This window comes from Leptosomus discolor, chromosome 3, assembly GCF_034619465.1.
Source record: "Leptosomus discolor isolate bLepDis1 chromosome 3, bLepDis1.hap2, whole genome shotgun sequence".
Lineage (NCBI taxonomy): Eukaryota > Metazoa > Chordata > Aves > Leptosomiformes > Leptosomidae > Leptosomus > Leptosomus discolor.
Window position 1 is genome coordinate 10,093,512 of NC_141393.1, and position 17,119 is coordinate 10,110,630.

General features: G+C 46.0%; 1 protein-coding gene across 2 annotated transcripts in view; it reads left to right on the forward strand.

The window, feature by feature from the left end:
• The first annotated feature begins 460 nt into the window (after positions 1-460).
• The window catches only part of JAG2 (jagged canonical Notch ligand 2), a 70,797-nt gene continuing 54,138 nt past the window's right edge, over positions 461-17,119 (forward strand). The window contains exons 1-2 of one of the 2 annotated variants that reach the window (XM_086462275.1): positions 461-793; positions 1,060-1,383. In XM_086462275.1, coding sequence (XP_086318401.1) covers positions 461-793; positions 1,060-1,383 — 657 coding nt within the window. The remainder of the gene's footprint in view (positions 794-1,059; positions 1,384-17,119) is intronic. The other variant, XM_086462276.1, reaches the window with a different exon arrangement.

The following is a 17,119-nucleotide window of genomic DNA, read 5'->3' on the forward strand; positions in this document are numbered from 1 at the left end:
CCAATCACGTCTCCTCGACTGCGCGCGCTTGCCCCGCACGTGCTCTTCCACGCCCGTACGCGCAAACGCCCCGTGCAGCTCCACAGGAGCGTGGATGCACGTACCCCATGTGCCCCTCCACGGCCGGGGGTGCCCCCACCCCACGCACTCCTCCGTGGCCGCACACATCCCACGGCTGCCCCCCCAACGCCGCGGGTGCCCCCGCCCTGCGCCCTCCTCCGCGACCGCGGGCGTTCCCTCCCCCGTGGGCGCGCGTACCCCGTGGGCTCTTCCCCCACTGGGGCCGGCGGACCCCCCGCCGCCGGCGGGGCAGGGCAAAGCTGGGCACGGCAGGGCGGGGGCCATCTCCGCCGCCCGCCGCCCTTTAAGAGCCGCGGCGGGAGCGGCGCTGGCCCCACCCGCCGGCCGCGGGGCCGGGCCGTCCCCCTCATTAATATGAAGGCGGCGGCAGCGGCGGCGAATGGGTAATGAAGCTGTCACTCCGGCACCTACTTGTTGGGTGTCCGTGGAGCCGAGGCGCACAGAGGGCGAGCGGAGCCCGCGGGAGGGGAGCGGCGGCGGAGCGCTCCGGGCGGCCCCGCCGGCAGCCCATGCCCTGCGCCCCCCGGCGCGCTGCGGGCGGCTCCCCCGCCGCCCATGCCGCGAGCGGCCGCCGGTCCGTGGCCGGTGGGCTCGGCGGGCTCCTCTGAGGCGGCCGCGCGGAGCAGCAGGCATGCGGGGCGCCGGGCGGCGGAGCCGGGCCCCCCGCGCCGCCGCGCTCGGCCTGGCGCTGCTCCTCGCCTCCTGCGTGCAGGTAGGGGGGCGCGGGGGGCTCCGCTCCTGGCCGCGGGGCGCCGCGGCTCCCTCCTCCCCGCTCCGGTTCTACCTTGCGCGTGTGTTGCGTGTCCCTCTATGTAATGGTTTTAGACGCGGGGTTAAACGCGTAGCCGGCGAAAGTTGGGGGGGGGTGGGGTGTGGGGGGGGTGGTATGTGGAAGCGGGGAGCGCTTGGCCGCAGCCCTGCGCTGCCGCCGGCCGCGGTAGTAACGGGGCTGTCTTTGCCTTTGACTTTTATTTTTAGGTGTCCCGGTCCACGGGCTATTTCGAGCTGCAGCTTAACTCGGTGCGGAATGTAAACGGCGAGTTGTTCAATGGGGAATGCTGCGATGGCATGAAAAGCCCCCAGAACCTGGACTGTACCCGGGACGAGTGCGACACTTACGTGAAAGTCTGCCTCAAGGAATATCAGGCCAAGATCACTCCGGTCGGACCGTGCAACTACGGATTCGGATCTACCCCCGTTCTCGGTGGAAATATTTTCTATTTGAACAACAACAAATACTCCCATCAAGGCAGAACCCCCGAGACGGGCAGGATTGTTATTCCCTTTCAGTTTGCTTGGCCGGTAGGTTGATGATCGCGTCGTTATCGCCCTTTTTTTGTCGGTCCGCGCCGCCCCTTCCCCCCCCCCCCCCCCAGCCGCAGCCTCCCGGTTCTGCAGCGGCTGCCCGCTCCCCCGTTAGAAAGGCGGGCGAGCTGCCGGTGCGCTGCCCGGGCGGGGCCGGCCGCCTCCCGGGGCTGCGAGACACGGCCGGCGGAGGGGAGGAGGGGTGTGGGGGGTGTGCGCCGCCCTCGCCCTGCGGAGGGGCGCGGGGCCGTGACAGCCTCGCAGGGTGGAGGGGACCGGGGGTGCCGGCGTCGGGGAGCGGCTGCGGAATGGTCAGTGACTGCGGGCTCCCGCACAGGCTGCAGGTGTGGCCCGCAGCGGCTTGTGCACGAAAAAAAAAAGAAAAAAAAAGATAACGGAGAAGCGCCCCCGGGAAGCGAAGCCCGACGGCAGCGGCGGACTCCGGGGCGGCGGAGCGCCCTCGGCTCCGCGCGGCGCGGGGCTGCCCCCGGCAGGGGGCGCTGCCGGGCGGCGCGCGCGGCGCAGGTGGGGGCGCGGCGCGGGGCGCGTGCCGCGGCTCGCGAAGGGCGCGAGCTGCCGCCCCTCCTGGGGCGCGGGCGGAGCCGCCCGGCGGCGGCGGCGGCGGCGCGCGCGGGGGCCGGAGGGGCGGGAGCCGCGGCCGGTGGGCGTGAGGGGCGGGGCGGGCGCCGCCCGCGTCCCGATCGCAGCGAGCCCCCGCACCTGCGCAGGGGTGAGCGCGGCGCTCTCCGCCTCCCGGGTGGCGGAGGGGGCAGGAGCTGGTTCCCCCTCCGGGCGCACGAATCGGGAGGAAGCGCCCGAAGCGGAGCCCTGCTCTGCGGTCCTGTCCGAAGCCGGCGCCGGGCCTCGGCTGCGTGGCGGCGGGAGCTGTGGGTGGCTGCGTGCGCGACCCTGGCGCTGCCCCTGTCGCTGCCCCTGTCGCTCTCTGCCTTTCCCTCCCCTCAGCATTTCGGGGGTTTCTGTGACTCACCCCCAACCCGTTGACCTCCCCGTGCGCCTCCCGGCCGAGGGGCACGTCCCCGGGGCGGCAGGCCAACGCTCGTCCCCGTCCTCGGAGGACGGGGGTCCTTCCCCCTGCTTTCCGGGGGCGCTGGGTGCGGAGAGGGGCCCGGGCTGGGGAGCGGCGGGCGGGCGGGCGGGCCGGGCTTCCTGCCCGGCTGCAGGCAGGTAGGATCCTGCAGGGAGTTTCACAGCTGCTGCTCTCGGCGCTTCCAAGTGGGCCACGGGGTGGAAGCTGGCAAGTTGCGAGGCGCTGAGGAATGGGGATGGTGCAATGCCCTAGCTCAGGAGGGAGGTGGGTATCGGAAGCCCCGGTACCTGCGGACTGTGTTTGGCAGCTGGTGACTAATGGACGAAACGGCCCTTGCCGACCTCTCGGGATGTGTAGCTTGCAGGGTCTTTGTTACTTGGAAAACTGCTGTTAGGAATGGTCAGGGACCAAGCTGCTCGCTTGTATTTCGTGCTAAAGGAAACCCGTCCACATAAGTCTCTTAACTTTCTGTGCTGCCGGGGGCCTTCGGACCTGATGTTCCTGTACCTCAAATGAAGAATTGACCGCTGTGTGGAGGCAGGGGGTTTACTGGAGTTAGATGGCTAAAAAAAGGCACAACTAATAAATTTCTCTGCGTGGAGGCGCTTACGTTGTGGTTGCCGATTTGGGGTGTTTTGCCTGTATTGGTCCTGGGGCCTGTTGAACATTGAAAGGTTCCTGGTAACAGATGCAGCCAATACCATGAAAACAGGGTATTTGGAGCCCTGCTCTTAGGTTATAAGATCAGAGGGAAAGTTGAGATTCTTTCTCCTCAATACGTTGGCCATTTAATACAGGCTTGAAGAAATCATAAACCCTTCAGTAGGAGATTTTGGTAACATTAGCACCTCAGGCTTTGTATGTTATCTGCATGAGGAAGTAAAGGTAACTTAAGTCACGCTTCTGTTGGGCAGTTTCTAGTGTTGCTACTTGAAACAAGAGGGGAGTTTGATAATCCTTATAATGCAGGTCCCAAAGCCCAGCCTTCTTTGGCTTTTCTCTGCTGGAATAAGCGCATTCTTACCTTGCAGCTGCCGGATATTGCTCTGTGCTCATCAAATCCTAAGAACAGCCTGTTTGACCTACCTCATGCAGGTAAATTACCACAGAGTCTGTAGCATACAGTACCGTGTCTGCTGCTGTTTCTTTTGTCATTGCCTCCAGCATTCTAAAGCCCTCAAAGTCTTTGGTCTGTCTTTTCACTGTTTTTTTTTGCAGCTGTTGCAAAGCAGCCATTAATTTATTTAAACAGTGCCACTGCAGTTTAGTGGGTGGCTGGCTGATTTTTGAAAGGTTTACTGAATACTCTCCCTGCCCACCCTTGATGCTAAAAATAACTTGTGGAGTAGTTGAACTTTTAAAAACCAGTCCCAGTGTTGCAGTCTGTGAATGCACCTACGGAAAGAATTCCCTCCTGTGTGTTGTAGTTACATCTTGAACATTGGATGTTCAGTCTGTTGATGGGGAACACGGCTTCTTTGTCACAACTGTACATAAGGCATGTAGACGCTGCAAGGAGAGGCTCAATTGTAACACAAGGGGCTTTTTTGAAATAGATTTGAGTTCCTGGGTTGGGTTTCAACTCCCTGGGGTCATTTCAAAATTATTCTGAAATAATATTTTCTCTCTCTCTACTCAAGTTTGCAAACAAGAAACAATATGGACATAGTCTTTTCATATGACCTTTTCTTTTTTTGCTATGCAACAGTAATTGAATTAATGTTCCTTTATTTAGTGTGCTGGGAAGGGACAAGATTAAAGAGAATTAGAAAATTGTGTCCTTCCCTTATGAAACAAATTTGCCTTGGTGCTGGCAGTGAGCGAGGGACTTATTTCAGTAATTCTAGATTGGAGTTTTAAGACTGAGAAATCCAACCCTAATGAAAGCCAGCATTTGGTGTATGTGGACTTCTTGCTGAACCTCATCTGAATGGTAACTCCCTCACCTAAGGAGACTAATGTATTAAGGTATAAATTGCTCGAGGGAAGTTCTCTTTATATCTGTTTCATGTTGCAGTGTCCTGAGCTAGCAGTAGCTGTAAGGCAAGTAGTGTCTTGGAAGGTGTGTTTTTACCTTGGTTTTGTTATACTGATTTTTTTTTGTTTGTTTTACATGGTAAAATTTTACTGTAAAGTTTGGACAAGTGTCTCTTCTGTAAATCTGCAGTACCAGAGTTCAGTGACTTCTACTGTTTGATACAGTGTCAGTTACCCAGTTTATTCCTGTTTCCTGTCTTTTTAATATCATTAGTCTGATCTCTGATTTGCAAGAAGAGCTTGGGGTATTGCCAAAAAGTTCTTAAAATTGCTACCTTGGGATACATCATCCGCAGAAATCTGGCAGTGGGAGAGGCTGCGGAACAGCTAGAACAATACAGCTGTCGTCTTCACCCACCTACCTCACATTTTTTCTTTGCCTCCTGCTGTAAAACTTCAAGCGTAGTGCTCGTTTGAGATTGTTAACAAACAAGTGATGCATTCAAATTTATATGCAACTTTAAAACAAAAAAGATGGAAGACTGCAAGTAGCTTTGAAGAATGAATTCTGATCGGTTACACAGTTTAGGTTCATTAGTCTTGAGCATTTTTTTTTTCTAGCACAAATCTGTTCAGACACTGAAGCTTCAGAAATACTTTGCACAGCAATATTTACAAATAACAATTAGGTTATTGGCAGACTTAGATTTGGGTTCAATTGAAGGCTGCTTCTGAAGATGATGTTTTAAAGTTATAGGTGTTCTGCTGGATGGGTTGTGGAACCACTTTTCGTACTCCTTTACAAGATGGCATGGAATGGAATTGTGTGTGGTTTTTCCCTCCACCCTGTTCCTTTCCTTGGGGAATTCACAGCTTTTTCTGCACAATAAATATTGGTGCATCCATTGCTTCAGTTAATTAGTCATATAGAGGAATTGTTCTGACTAGTTGTGGATGTTGAAATCTGGTATTACAGTATGCATCATTATCTCCCCTCAGCCCCTCTGGTTTTGAGATTCTAGTGTGACTGACAGTCAGCGCAGTGTACATATGAGCACAGTGAGCTCTGAACTCCACAGGTGAACCTGAGCGTTCAGGGCCTTGGAGACAAGTGGCAGAAACAAGCAATTTCACTTCTCTTTTTCCTTGGTGCATAGCTAGGACTCTGTGTACCTAACTGAAGAAGGGGTAGTAGAGGTTCAGGCAGCCCTTGCAGTTTGCTTGGGTAAAGGGTGCCTTCCCTACTGGAACGTGGGCAACTAATTTGTTGGTTTTGTGAGCACTGATCTTAAGTTTTTCCTATTTAGAGTGTGATTGTAGCACCTCGCTCTAAGCGTCTGAAGTACTGTTAACTTTCAGGTAGATGAAAATGTGTGAAAGTATATAAATTTAATATCCCAGCGCTGTGTGAGTTTCATCCATGTGCGGTCCACATGTGAGTCTCATCCAGATGCCTGGAAGAGTTCAGTCTTGATCTAAAACATACACAGGAGCATGAACCATCAAATATGTAAAGCTGTTGTGAGGATAACTTGGCTGCAGCAGTAAAGGTTTAATTTCTTAGAAAGCAACCCCTCCCCTTCCCTGCCAAAACCTGAGCAGGAGCCCTTGACGTTGTAGCTTTTGTTACTTAATGGGTACAGTGTTCTGTTTGGCGCTTTCGGAGGTTGTCTGCTTTGGTATGGGATTCTGCATCAAGCTGTCTTAATCCTTCTGATGTGAAAAATGAAGGTGGTTAAGGCCCTGGAGGGCATCTAGACTTGAAGTGTGTTGTCTGGGATCCTTGGTGCCTGTAGGGAACTAGATAGCCTGACTGTAGGAAATGTTCTTGTCTACTTCTCTTTGGCTGGTAGATCTACAGTTGGTCTGCCTTCTGTCTTAACACAGCCATCGCTACTCTCTGATCGGGATCTTGAGGCTTTGTAATGAAAACGTACTGGATTAGATTACTCTGTGCTCCCTGATAGAGTAAACTTGTGTCCTGCCAGCTTGAATGACAACCCATCATGACAGATACCCTTAAATTGAGCAGGTTAGAGTTAGACCGTTTAGCACTGACAATGGTGCTTGTATACAGCTGTACCCAAGGAACTGTATGTACACAGCAAGCTTTACCTCTAAATAGTTGTTCCTTGCTCCACTAAGACTTCCTTTTAAAAAAAAAAAAGTGCAGGTACACGCACAGTGCCAAGCAAGACCTGAGGGTGGGGAATAAGAAGTGAGAGCAAGACCTTATGCCAAAATGTAAAATCACGTGGTACAGTGATGGGTTATAACGCACGTGCATTGCACCTCGGTAGCAGGGGAGGTCCGTGTCGAAAAAATAATGTAGCTGTTTGCGATATGTGGATGAGCTACAGAAATGTTTAATGTCTTATTTGCCAGCAGCCTAACTTCTGTTCCCCAGGTGGAAGGCTCTCCTGATAGCACAGAGCTTCCTTTTTAACACTTGACCACTTTTCTGCCCCCCTGCCCTGAGCTTGCTGCTTGCTTACTGACTCTGCCCGATTGGCTTGTCAGTAGAGTGTAGGACTGCTGTGGTAACTGGCATGCCAACCCGTTTCTTGTTTTGACAAAACACCTGCAGTCCTTGTGCTCGTAAAGCCTTCCCCTGCCTCTTGCAGTTCATGTACAGATACACTGTGGATCAGAAAACATGGATCTGTGTTTTTTCAGTCTTGGGGAAGCAGATCAGGAAATCTTACGCTTTTACCTTGTCAGTACTGTATTTACCTTCAAACATTTTGATCAGAAGTGAAAGGTTGAGGGAGTGGTGTATTATATAAATTATATCTCTTTGGTTTCAAGTCATACAAATGCAAAGAGTAGCTTGCAGGTTTTGTTAGGCTCTTTCCTAAAAGAAGATAATCAGGTGATGGTTTAGAGGCTGACTTTAGCAGTGCTGGGTAGTGACAACTCTGGTTGATTTCAATAGCAGCTGCAGGTGTCACCTCTAAAAAAGAATCAAGGCCTTAATGGTGAGCACTTCAGAACCACTCTTTGAAAAAGGGATTTATTATTGGCGTGCCGTGTGTGCCAGCAACTATTTGCAGCTTGCCCAGAATAGAAAGCCTAAAGTTTCACGTAACTATAGAAAATCTGTCTTCTAATTTTAAGTAGAAATGTTCTTTGCACTCTTAATCTTTTATACATTGAGGCCACTAAATGTAGAATTCCGTATCTTTGAAATAAATACACCTCAGACGACAGCCTTCTGCTAACTATTTAAGCTTTTTTACCTTAAAGTTCGGGGGGGGGTTGTGGATGTCACAGAGATGGTCAGATAGTAAAGAACACTTCTATTTATACTCCTTGAAAGCTTCCTTAAATAAACACTTGCTTATTTATTAGAGACACTGAGGCTGAACTCAAAACTTGCAGACAAATAACCTTACCTCCCAGACAGTGAGTGGTGTGCTTAGACACCTCTTGTCAAGTTTCTAATCTTTATTCCAGAAGGTACTCCAGCCAGCCTATCTGTGAAATGCTGCACTCAGCCACACAGCTGGTGCAGGCATTAAATCTTTGACTGAAAATGGAATAGGTATTAAAGTAGTCAGGATTACTCTTACACTAGAGGATGTGAGCTGGAGAAGAGGATGAGGTAGAAACAGAGCGTGTTCGATTCACTGCAGTGTGATGGAGGCTTTGTAGCACTGTCTTTGGGCTTTTTGAGGATGTTCAGACACTTTTTTTTTTTTTGAGAAAAAGTGTGCATATGAAAGGTCTGCTAAAGACATGACTACTTGTCGCTTTAATCAGGTTTCTTTGATATGGTTGGCGTAAAACCATAGTTGGTTGTGTTTATGTCAGACTTGTGATGTTTGGCCTAATTGGGCCGCGTTCTCACTGTATTGTAGAGGTTTCTGAGCAATCTTGTGAAGTTCAAGGAAATGTGAGAAGCTTTATGTTGTAAAAGCTACCTTCCGTTTTTGCTGCTGCTGCTTGTGTTCCTTGTGCAAGTCTGGCTCACTTTGAGTTACTACTAGAGTTCACTGTTTCTCAGTACAAAAGCTGCAGAAAATTAGGCTTCTGTCAAATAATAAACGATGTGAAACAACTACATTTTCTGGATTAAAAGTGTGAAAATGGTTTACTGCATTTTTAATCTGTCATTAATCAGTTGCCACAAAGTTTGTTTTTTTTCTTGTATGAGAAGAATTGTATTTGGGACAGAGTGCAAAGTAAATGATGCTTTCGGTTTTTGTTTTGTTTTGGTTTTTTTTAAACTTTAAAAGTTACTTTTGTTTGTGCTGTCCCTATGGGCTGATGGCTGTCTGGCTCCTTGTGAGCAACACCATTGAGTCATTCCGTGTAGGTGAGAAGAGTGGAATTCATCCTTTCTGTGTAGTCTGACTCCTTCACTTGTCTTTCCTGTATGTGTTGCTTTGTGTGAGTGTTGGCTCTGAAATACATGCTATGAACACACTTTAGAAACTACTTTATTAAGTTCATAAAGCAGCTGTGATCACATTGTTGTACTTAGTCATCTGCAGAAGCTTTAAGTTGCTGTGTGCCTGAAAGCTTCCCTCCCTCCTCTTCTGAAAACAAGGCCAATGTTTTGTCAACTCTGTGTGGATCCTGTTTGCATTGCTTGCTCTAGTTCAGAGCTGCTCAGCCTACTGAAGAGACTAAAAAGGGAGGGTCACGTTCCTGCTAGCACATCAGTTTTTCCTTGGTTCTCTCCAATTCTAGGTGCTGGTAATCCTCTGGTCTGGAAGAAGTTTGGGAGCAGCAGTTTGGCAGGAGAGAAACTACTTCAAGGAGTGAGGAATGAGGGTATAGTGGCATCGCTTCTGGGTCCTTAATGCTTAGCCAGATGCTTACCCAAAGAAGAGATGCTACTGTTCCTTGGCAGTAACTCCACCATTCTCTTCCTCTTCAGCATTCTGATATGCCTTTGATGGGCTTCTTGCTAGAAAGCTGCTCTGGCTTCTGGGTGTCTAAAATTGGTCGGTCTTTGGCCAGAGATGACCACTGGCAGTACTGTCTGCTGTATCCAGTTGGTGGCCTCTGAGCTGAATGCTCAGCTGTCCTGCGAGCAGGAGGTGGACATGTAGCCTGACCACTTTGCCCTTCCTCTGCCTCCAGGGCTGGGGAATGAACCAGTGTGAATGGCTAAGACCATCTGTGCTAGGTCACATTGGGAACCTCCTCAGCTTCCGCCTCCCATGGGGTGTGGGACCTTCTTAGAGCTGCTGCCTTCCGCTGCTGTACACCCCGGGAGACCTGTTGGGAGGGAGAAAGCTGAGAAGAGCTGTCTGATGGCTCTTGTGTAGATCATCTTGAGTCAGGGAGGAGCAGCTGTCCCTGATTTAACCATAGACTTCTGGTGCCTTTGCTTACTGTACAAGGAAAATACTCAATATAAAAGTTAATCTTTAAGACTGCTGTCTGAAGTGGAGACTATCATATGTCCGTTGATATTACTGATGAGCAATGAAGCTAGACTAGGACTGAAAGTTTATTTTTCAATTACTCAGATTCCTTTGGCTTTTTTTCTTTTCTGGTCTGATGGCCAGGGCTTTGCTGAAAGATAACTTGGTTTTAGAAATCCATTTTGTGCAACGTAGTAGATACACTTCAGCATCACCAAAGATTTAAATGCCATCCAGCTGTGAGATAAATGTTGTGATTTCCCTGAAATGTCTCTTCTGCTGCCTTTGGTATTAGGCATTTTTATTGCAATGATATTCAGAGAATGTTTTACAGTTATAAAATCTTGTTTTCTAAGAGTTGGGCTATAACTTATGCTCATTCATTAAACTTTATTCCCAAGGTCATTGTTTCAGTGTTGTAGTTTGCCTTTATTTTGTATAAAAATATAAGGTTTATTTTAAAGGTTTATTTTATTAATTGCTGTTTCAGATACTAAATAAAGTGTAAAAAGCATATTTGACATGAAGATCTTGTGATAGCAAGTGCTAAGAGGAACTCTCAGGTGAAACACACAGTAAGCATGGATTTTTATCTGTGGTTGATGTGACTGCTGCTCAATAGCAGTTAGAATGCTGTATTAGATGGAAGGGACAAGGCATTTCAAGGCTAAATGACAATCTTAGTCTTACTTGATTAGAGCTTGCAGAGGTTGCTAAGAAACAGCCTAATAGTCCTTGAGTAACCAACTATATGCCCCTTGGACAGATGCACAGGTGCTCATTCTCTGAAGTTGGTTTCTTTTTTTAAATCTGAGATAAGACTGGAGTATTAGTACATAAACTGCAATCTGTTTACATGCTGCTTCAGGCTTGAAAGTCCTGATTATACGTATCTTGTTCCCAGCAGGATGTCTTCTGGTGGTTTTTGTTCAGTACATTACTATTTTATTATTATTACACTTAAATTGTTCTTGCGATGCCTCTTCTACTTCCAGGTAGTCCACTAGGTCTCTAGTCTCTCCTATGGTTTCTAGTACTCTGAACGTACCAGCTTAAGTGACTTTAAGCATCTAATGTTCAAATTGACAAATTTTACATTTCCAGACTTTCAGTAGGCAGGCAATGTTAATCCTGATGCAGTGTCGTACAATGGGTAGAAAATGCTCGTTTCATGTAGAGCTCTCTTTTCTTGCTCCTTCCGAAGCAGTTCTGTATGTGCAGACTGTGGTGAAGCATCCTGTGAGCTGGCAGTTAACCTAAAATGTCAAATAGGATCTTTCAGTCTTTTTTTTTTTTTTTTTCCCCCTCCCTGAATATGTATAATTCTATTTGTAGCATTGTCAGGTTGAAGTGTCTACCTTAAAACACAATCTACACTTTCAATGTTAAAGGTCCAGGATTCCAGCTGGAGAACTTAAGTTCTAATTGGGGAGCTTGTTCACACTTGGAAAGCCTGACTGACGTGAGCTTTTAGTAGTAAGTTGAGAAATATGTAAATAGCTTAATTATTGATCTGCTCCATTCAAGACTGAAGTAGAAGTTTTTTAGGGTGTGCAATTTCTGGTACCGTTTTCCGTTCTTCCTGTTGATTGAGGACATTTTTAATAGCACTGGTCTGGTAACCTGTGCTGCTGCTTTACAGAGTTTAGCAGCAGTTCCTTTCTTTTACACTATTTGCAAAAAAATTTTGGGGTGCTTTTCATAGTTCTAATTCTCTTTTATGTTACAATAACCTTATTTTCCTTATATCACAACATGGAGTTTTTACTGTAACTGGCTGCATGTAATCAGCAAAGTCTAGAAGTCAAACCATGTTTACTTGGACTATTAGGAGCAAGTATAACCCTCGGCTGCCCCTCACTAATGACCGGTCTTTGTGCACAACAGTGAGCTGATAGCACCTCCTGTGTTGGTTATAAACTGTTGTTTAAACCATGTGCTTATATGTAGGCCCGAAATATTTTACTGTTGTACTTGGCTGTTGGAGACCTTTGTAGAATAGAGTCCATGATTTGTCCACACAGACAAGTGCTTTTTTTCTGTGGGAAAGTGAGAAAGGGAAGGAAGTAGAGAAACTGAAATGTTTAGACTTGCATACACGCTTAAGATGTTGGTTGTCAAGTATTTAGTGCTCCTGCAGGGCCTTCTGATGTTTGCTGTTAAGCTGTGATAACTTCAGGATTGTGTGGTTTATAGCTTGCAGTCTCTTCCCATCTTTTCTTCTGTAAGAGGTAAAGCGTAAAGTGATTGCTTAAACCTAGCTGATGGCAATTCTTTAGAGGTGAATTTCCAGAGTTCAGATCCCTTTTTTCAAATACCACATGTCCTGGACTTAAACTGTGGACTGTCAGAATGTAATTGTTAGAAGGAGTAGAAGAACAAACTGCTGCATATCAACAGATCTTCTCAAGTTGTTCATACCTAATCAGAGATCGTCGCAAATGTAAGGTAAATAAAACAAGCTTTAGCTGGCAGGAAAAGGTAGTCTTGACTTGTGGCAGCTTACTGTCAGTGATAATTTTGTTTGTCCATAAGCCCTTAGAATGGATTTTCAAGACTTGATAGTCTGTGAAGCTTCAGCTTGCCAAGGAATCTGGAGATGACAGAACAGTGGAAGAGTCAGTGGCAAATGAAGTACTAAAGAAACTGAAAAGTATTCACTAGTAAACATTCTTGAATTATGAGTCCAGCTTTGGACTAGCAAAATTAGTCTCCGTTTTTTTTTGGGTTTTTTTAGTGTTGGTTTACTTCACAGGGCTTCATTCTGTTCTCAATTGATACTCATGAGGTAAGCTGTAACATTGGTGCCCACCAGAGGAATAACTATGAGTCATCAATGAAATGAAAGCAAAGACTTGCTGAGATAATTCCCCTTCATAGCTTCCAGATCCATGTCAATGGGAGGAGAAGGGAAATAATAGAGAAGCACTCTTGATTCACTTAAATTCACAGGGCAAGTGCCTGCTTTGTGAGGCTGTTCGTGTGCTTTGCTACACTTGTTGCCAAGCTTTCCTTCCAAAGGCCTGCCGATTTGTGGGTTTTGTCTGATCTGTAATAGTATAAAGCTGTATCAGTTCCCCTCCAGTTCACATTAATCTGAAAGATACTATTTGATATTAAAGTTCTGATGCTGCTTCTTTATGGAGGGGTTGATCAAGTCTTGGTTGTCATTTGTTCAAATAGGTACCTTGGAATTGAAGGCTACATATACTGTTGTATGCTGTGTTTATTTGCTGCTGTAAGCAGTTCATTTTTAACGGTAATTAAATACAGCGTAATAATTGGTGCTGCAAATGTGTGATAAAGTTTTACTGTAGCCACAAAGTACTGTTCAGAAGATTCAGTCGTACTGCTGCAGTGTGATACAAGCATTTGTTTTGGGCACATATTTATAAACTTAGCTTTTTTGTGGCTAAACTCTGTTTCTCCCACATATATTTAACTAAGTGTGCATGTGTTGTGTGCAGAATCCCTGTTTGATCCTTCAGTCAAGTTCCTTGTGTGTGTTGACCTACTCGAAAGAACTTGCACTATCTCTTACAGTTGTCACTCTGTTTTTCTGCTCAATTTATTCCTGTAAATTTATGGAGAATGGCAAGACAGGGATATAGCTTTAGCTGTGTCTGCAGTGTCCTGGTTCAAAGAGCTGAGGAGGTTGCAAGGGAAGGTGAGCAGCTGTCTGTGAAGTTGAAATAAGGTGTTTTCTTCATTTGTTTCTCTGCCAGCCTGGTTAGCCTGTGCAGAAATTCAAAACTAGAGCTGGCATTCAGTTTGGGGCTGAAATGAAGGACACCTTAATGCATTATCCCCTTTTTTCTGGATTAATGACATTTCTGTTACTAGCTGTGAGGAAATCTGTAATCAATTTGATAAGTCTCTTGTGCAAATGTGAAGTTCAAATTGACTGAAACTGTCATGCAGCTCATGTAGCAATAAGACATTTGTGTTCCTTGCGGTGAAAAGGCCTATGAAGATACCTGTGCTCAGAGCCAACGCCATTGGAGAAAAATGGTGCATCTTGTTTGGAGCTATACAAATGTTTGATCAGTCAGCTGTTGCCATCACTATGGGCCAGCAAAGTCTTTGCCTTGCATGTCCTCTTTCAAAGGTGTCTGATGCTGACCAGCTAGCTCTGGAGTCGACTCCGTTGGGTAGGAGCGATGAGAGAGTTGAAGAGGACTTAGAAAAACAGCTCCCTAATCTCTGTGCTCCCTTAGGAACAGAGGTTGAGTATGGGCCTCTCCTCTTCCTAGGGCGAGACATCTAGGCTCATTAGCTTGAATCGGTTTTGTGGGCCTTTGCTTTTTCAAAAACAAAGGGAAAGACTGCAGTGCTATCAACAGCTAATGTTATTTAAAAGGGTTAAGATTAAAACACTACTCTCTATTCCTGGGAACTTTGCATACATAGAGCCTGGGGGCATATCTATTTTTCTTCTGTGTTTGCCTACCTTCTTAGTATGCATATTTCCAATACAAAAGAGAGTGCATGCAGGTGTTCTGTGTTTAGAACAATAATTAAAGTATGTTATTACATAGTTAGTTTAATTCCCTCTTGACTTAAAGTTGAAATTATAATGATGCATGGCTTGAAGTGCCCAGAGGACACTAATATCCATGCCACATGGAGTGTGGAGGGGAGGGGAAGAGCAGTATTAATTACTAGTTCATCTTTGAATTCTAAATATTAGCATAAAACAAGTCTTGCACTAACCATTAATGGGTCTTCATGGTTGTTACGTACACTTCAAAAGAGACAACATCTAGCCACACTTTCATTAATGCAACAAGAAAGCATATGTATAATGGGCTTAATTTATCTTGGACTTCTTCCAAAACTTTAGGAAGAGTAGGACGTGGATACTTGGTTAATATCGTTTGTCTGAAACAGTTCAAAGATGGGAGCAAGGCTGAAAGCTTCTGCTTAAATCTAATAAAAAGATGTTAAGATGGTACCCGACTGTCTGCGTGGTGGTGTACTTGTACATGTCTCTTTCCAAAAGGCTTTCTTCTTTGTTCTCTAATTTCATCAATACTTTCTTCTGTTCTTTGCTATTGGATTAACTCAGTGGATTTCTGGAGACTGCTAGTGCTAGCTCCAGCTATGGTGGAGAGCACTGTATCTTAATAGCTATGAAGTCATGAAAGTATCCTACAATGTAAATAGCTTGTTTATTTTCTTTTATGTAATGGTCAGGCAAAATGTCTATTGAAACTTAATCCTGTGACCCTCCATCTAAAAACACTTTTTCCTTTTTGTCTGCTAAAATCAGTTACTAGCAGAGAAACATCTGCTGCAATTGCTATTCTTTTCTCTTGTGTATAACTTCTGATTTAATCTCAATTTCTAGTCTCAATTAAAAATCAACACCTTGTGTTCTCCCTGAATAGGAGGGAAGGGAAGGCTGTTATCTGAGGTTCTAGCAGGTTTGCACGTGGGGTTAATTTCATTTTCCTTCCTGCTGCTTCTGCTCTAGAAGTGTCAAAAAGAGAAATGAAAACTGGGGAGGTTACACTAGGTTCTCCTATTTGAGAGAGACAGATACAATATAAACTGTGGCACTTGTTTGACCACCCTCGGGTAAACTAGTAGGATGTTGTCCCTTCTTTTTGTATGGTTGTAGTATAGCATACCAAATTTTATTGCCTTGGTAGCTGTTATATTTAAAATAGTTTTGTTTTGGTTATTGGCTCACTTTTATACCTTAGAAGAAATTAGGTAGTAGAAAAGGAAAGCTTGCTAATGCCACTTTATATCCCAATTTCGTTTTCAGAAAACCTCATTGGAACAGATGCCTTAACGTCTATATCAGAGGACTTAAAGATCGGTTAACTTTTAATCAGATTGGGTAAAGGGTTAGTGTATGTAGATGTGTTAGGTAAATTAACTAGCAGAAGGGAGCCCTGCCAGTAGGAAGGATGACTAATGCTTCTGAGCCCTGGTATTTGCTGGTTGTTTAACTCTTCCATGTTCTGTGCTCATCATTAGCTCTGATCAGCTATTTGAAACAAAGTTGAATGAGTGGGATGGTTTAAGACTGTTTTCAGGTGTATTTTACATTGTGTATGTATCATTCTTCTTCATGATGTTGATTGTTCTTCATGAACATGCCATGTATGAACAGAGTGCTCAGGCAACTGTGGAAGAGCTAAAGTTGGGAGAAACTATCCTTTTTGAGGCCTGTTTTCCACATGCCTAAAGCTTTCTGTGGGATGCTAGGACTCTGTCCAGCAGATCTAAGGGTTACCTCCAAGATGCGGGCAAAATCTGCCATGCTTTTTTGTTGCAGATTGGAGTGTGGCAGGGTGGGCTTACTTTACACAGAAGAAAAGCAGTTTTACTGAGTTGTTGAATGGTATTGAGTTTCTGGAAGTCTCTTTCCATGACTTAGTAGAGACCTGAAGGAGAATGTATTCTGTGGCTACTGACCACGTTTAAGGCATTTTTTCCCCTATTGGACAGTGTGCAAAAGTTAAAATCAAAAAGCTTACCTGGAAGAGGTTTACCTCTATAGGTATGGCTCCAGAAGGCCTGTGGTGTCTTAATTGCCATTTTTCCACCTCTGTTCCTTTTGGTTTAAAATGTGTTTTCTGAGGTCATGAAGAATTCTCATGTCAGCTCAAATTCTGAATCTGTTGTCTGAGCCCTGGGCTGAGCCTATAGTGACTGTCAGGTACATAGCTACTGAGGCAGATCCCAAGGGCTGAGTGGATATATCTGCGGTTTCCCTTTATTCAGGAGTACTCTAGGTATCCATGCAGAGTATCTAGGAGCATCCTGTAGAAATCTAGGTAATTAATCTGGCTTGCTCTGAAGAGACTGTAGTATTTTTTCTTCCTGTAGTTTGTGTCTCGGTTCTTGAGTTAATGACAAGGATTCCTTACCATATTTGAAGATAGGTTTTACAGATAGCAGTGTTGCATTTGAGGTGGTTCAGTCAGGTTAGGGAAACTTCTGCAGCAAGTCTGTGACTTTTTTTACTTCCCTTCCAGTTTTAAAGTTCTAACTACTTCTTTCTTGTTAGCTGCTATTTCCAGACTGTCACAGATGCTCTTGCCTTTGCAGCTTTTGTGCTAGTCATACTAACCTAATCTTCACCCTTCCTATTCTATTCTTCCCCTAATTCCCCCTGGAGATTAAAGGTGATGTTTTGAAAGTTGTTTTGTTCTTGGAGAGGCTGGTTCCCGAGTGACTGAGAGGTCTGGCTTTTAATGGGGGAGGTATTTCTTGCCTGCTCTTCAACTAGCGTGGAAGAACATGTCTGTCTGGAACTGAGATGCTTGTCTCACTAACATTTATAGACAGTGCAGAATCAATTTCTTGGTGGAGT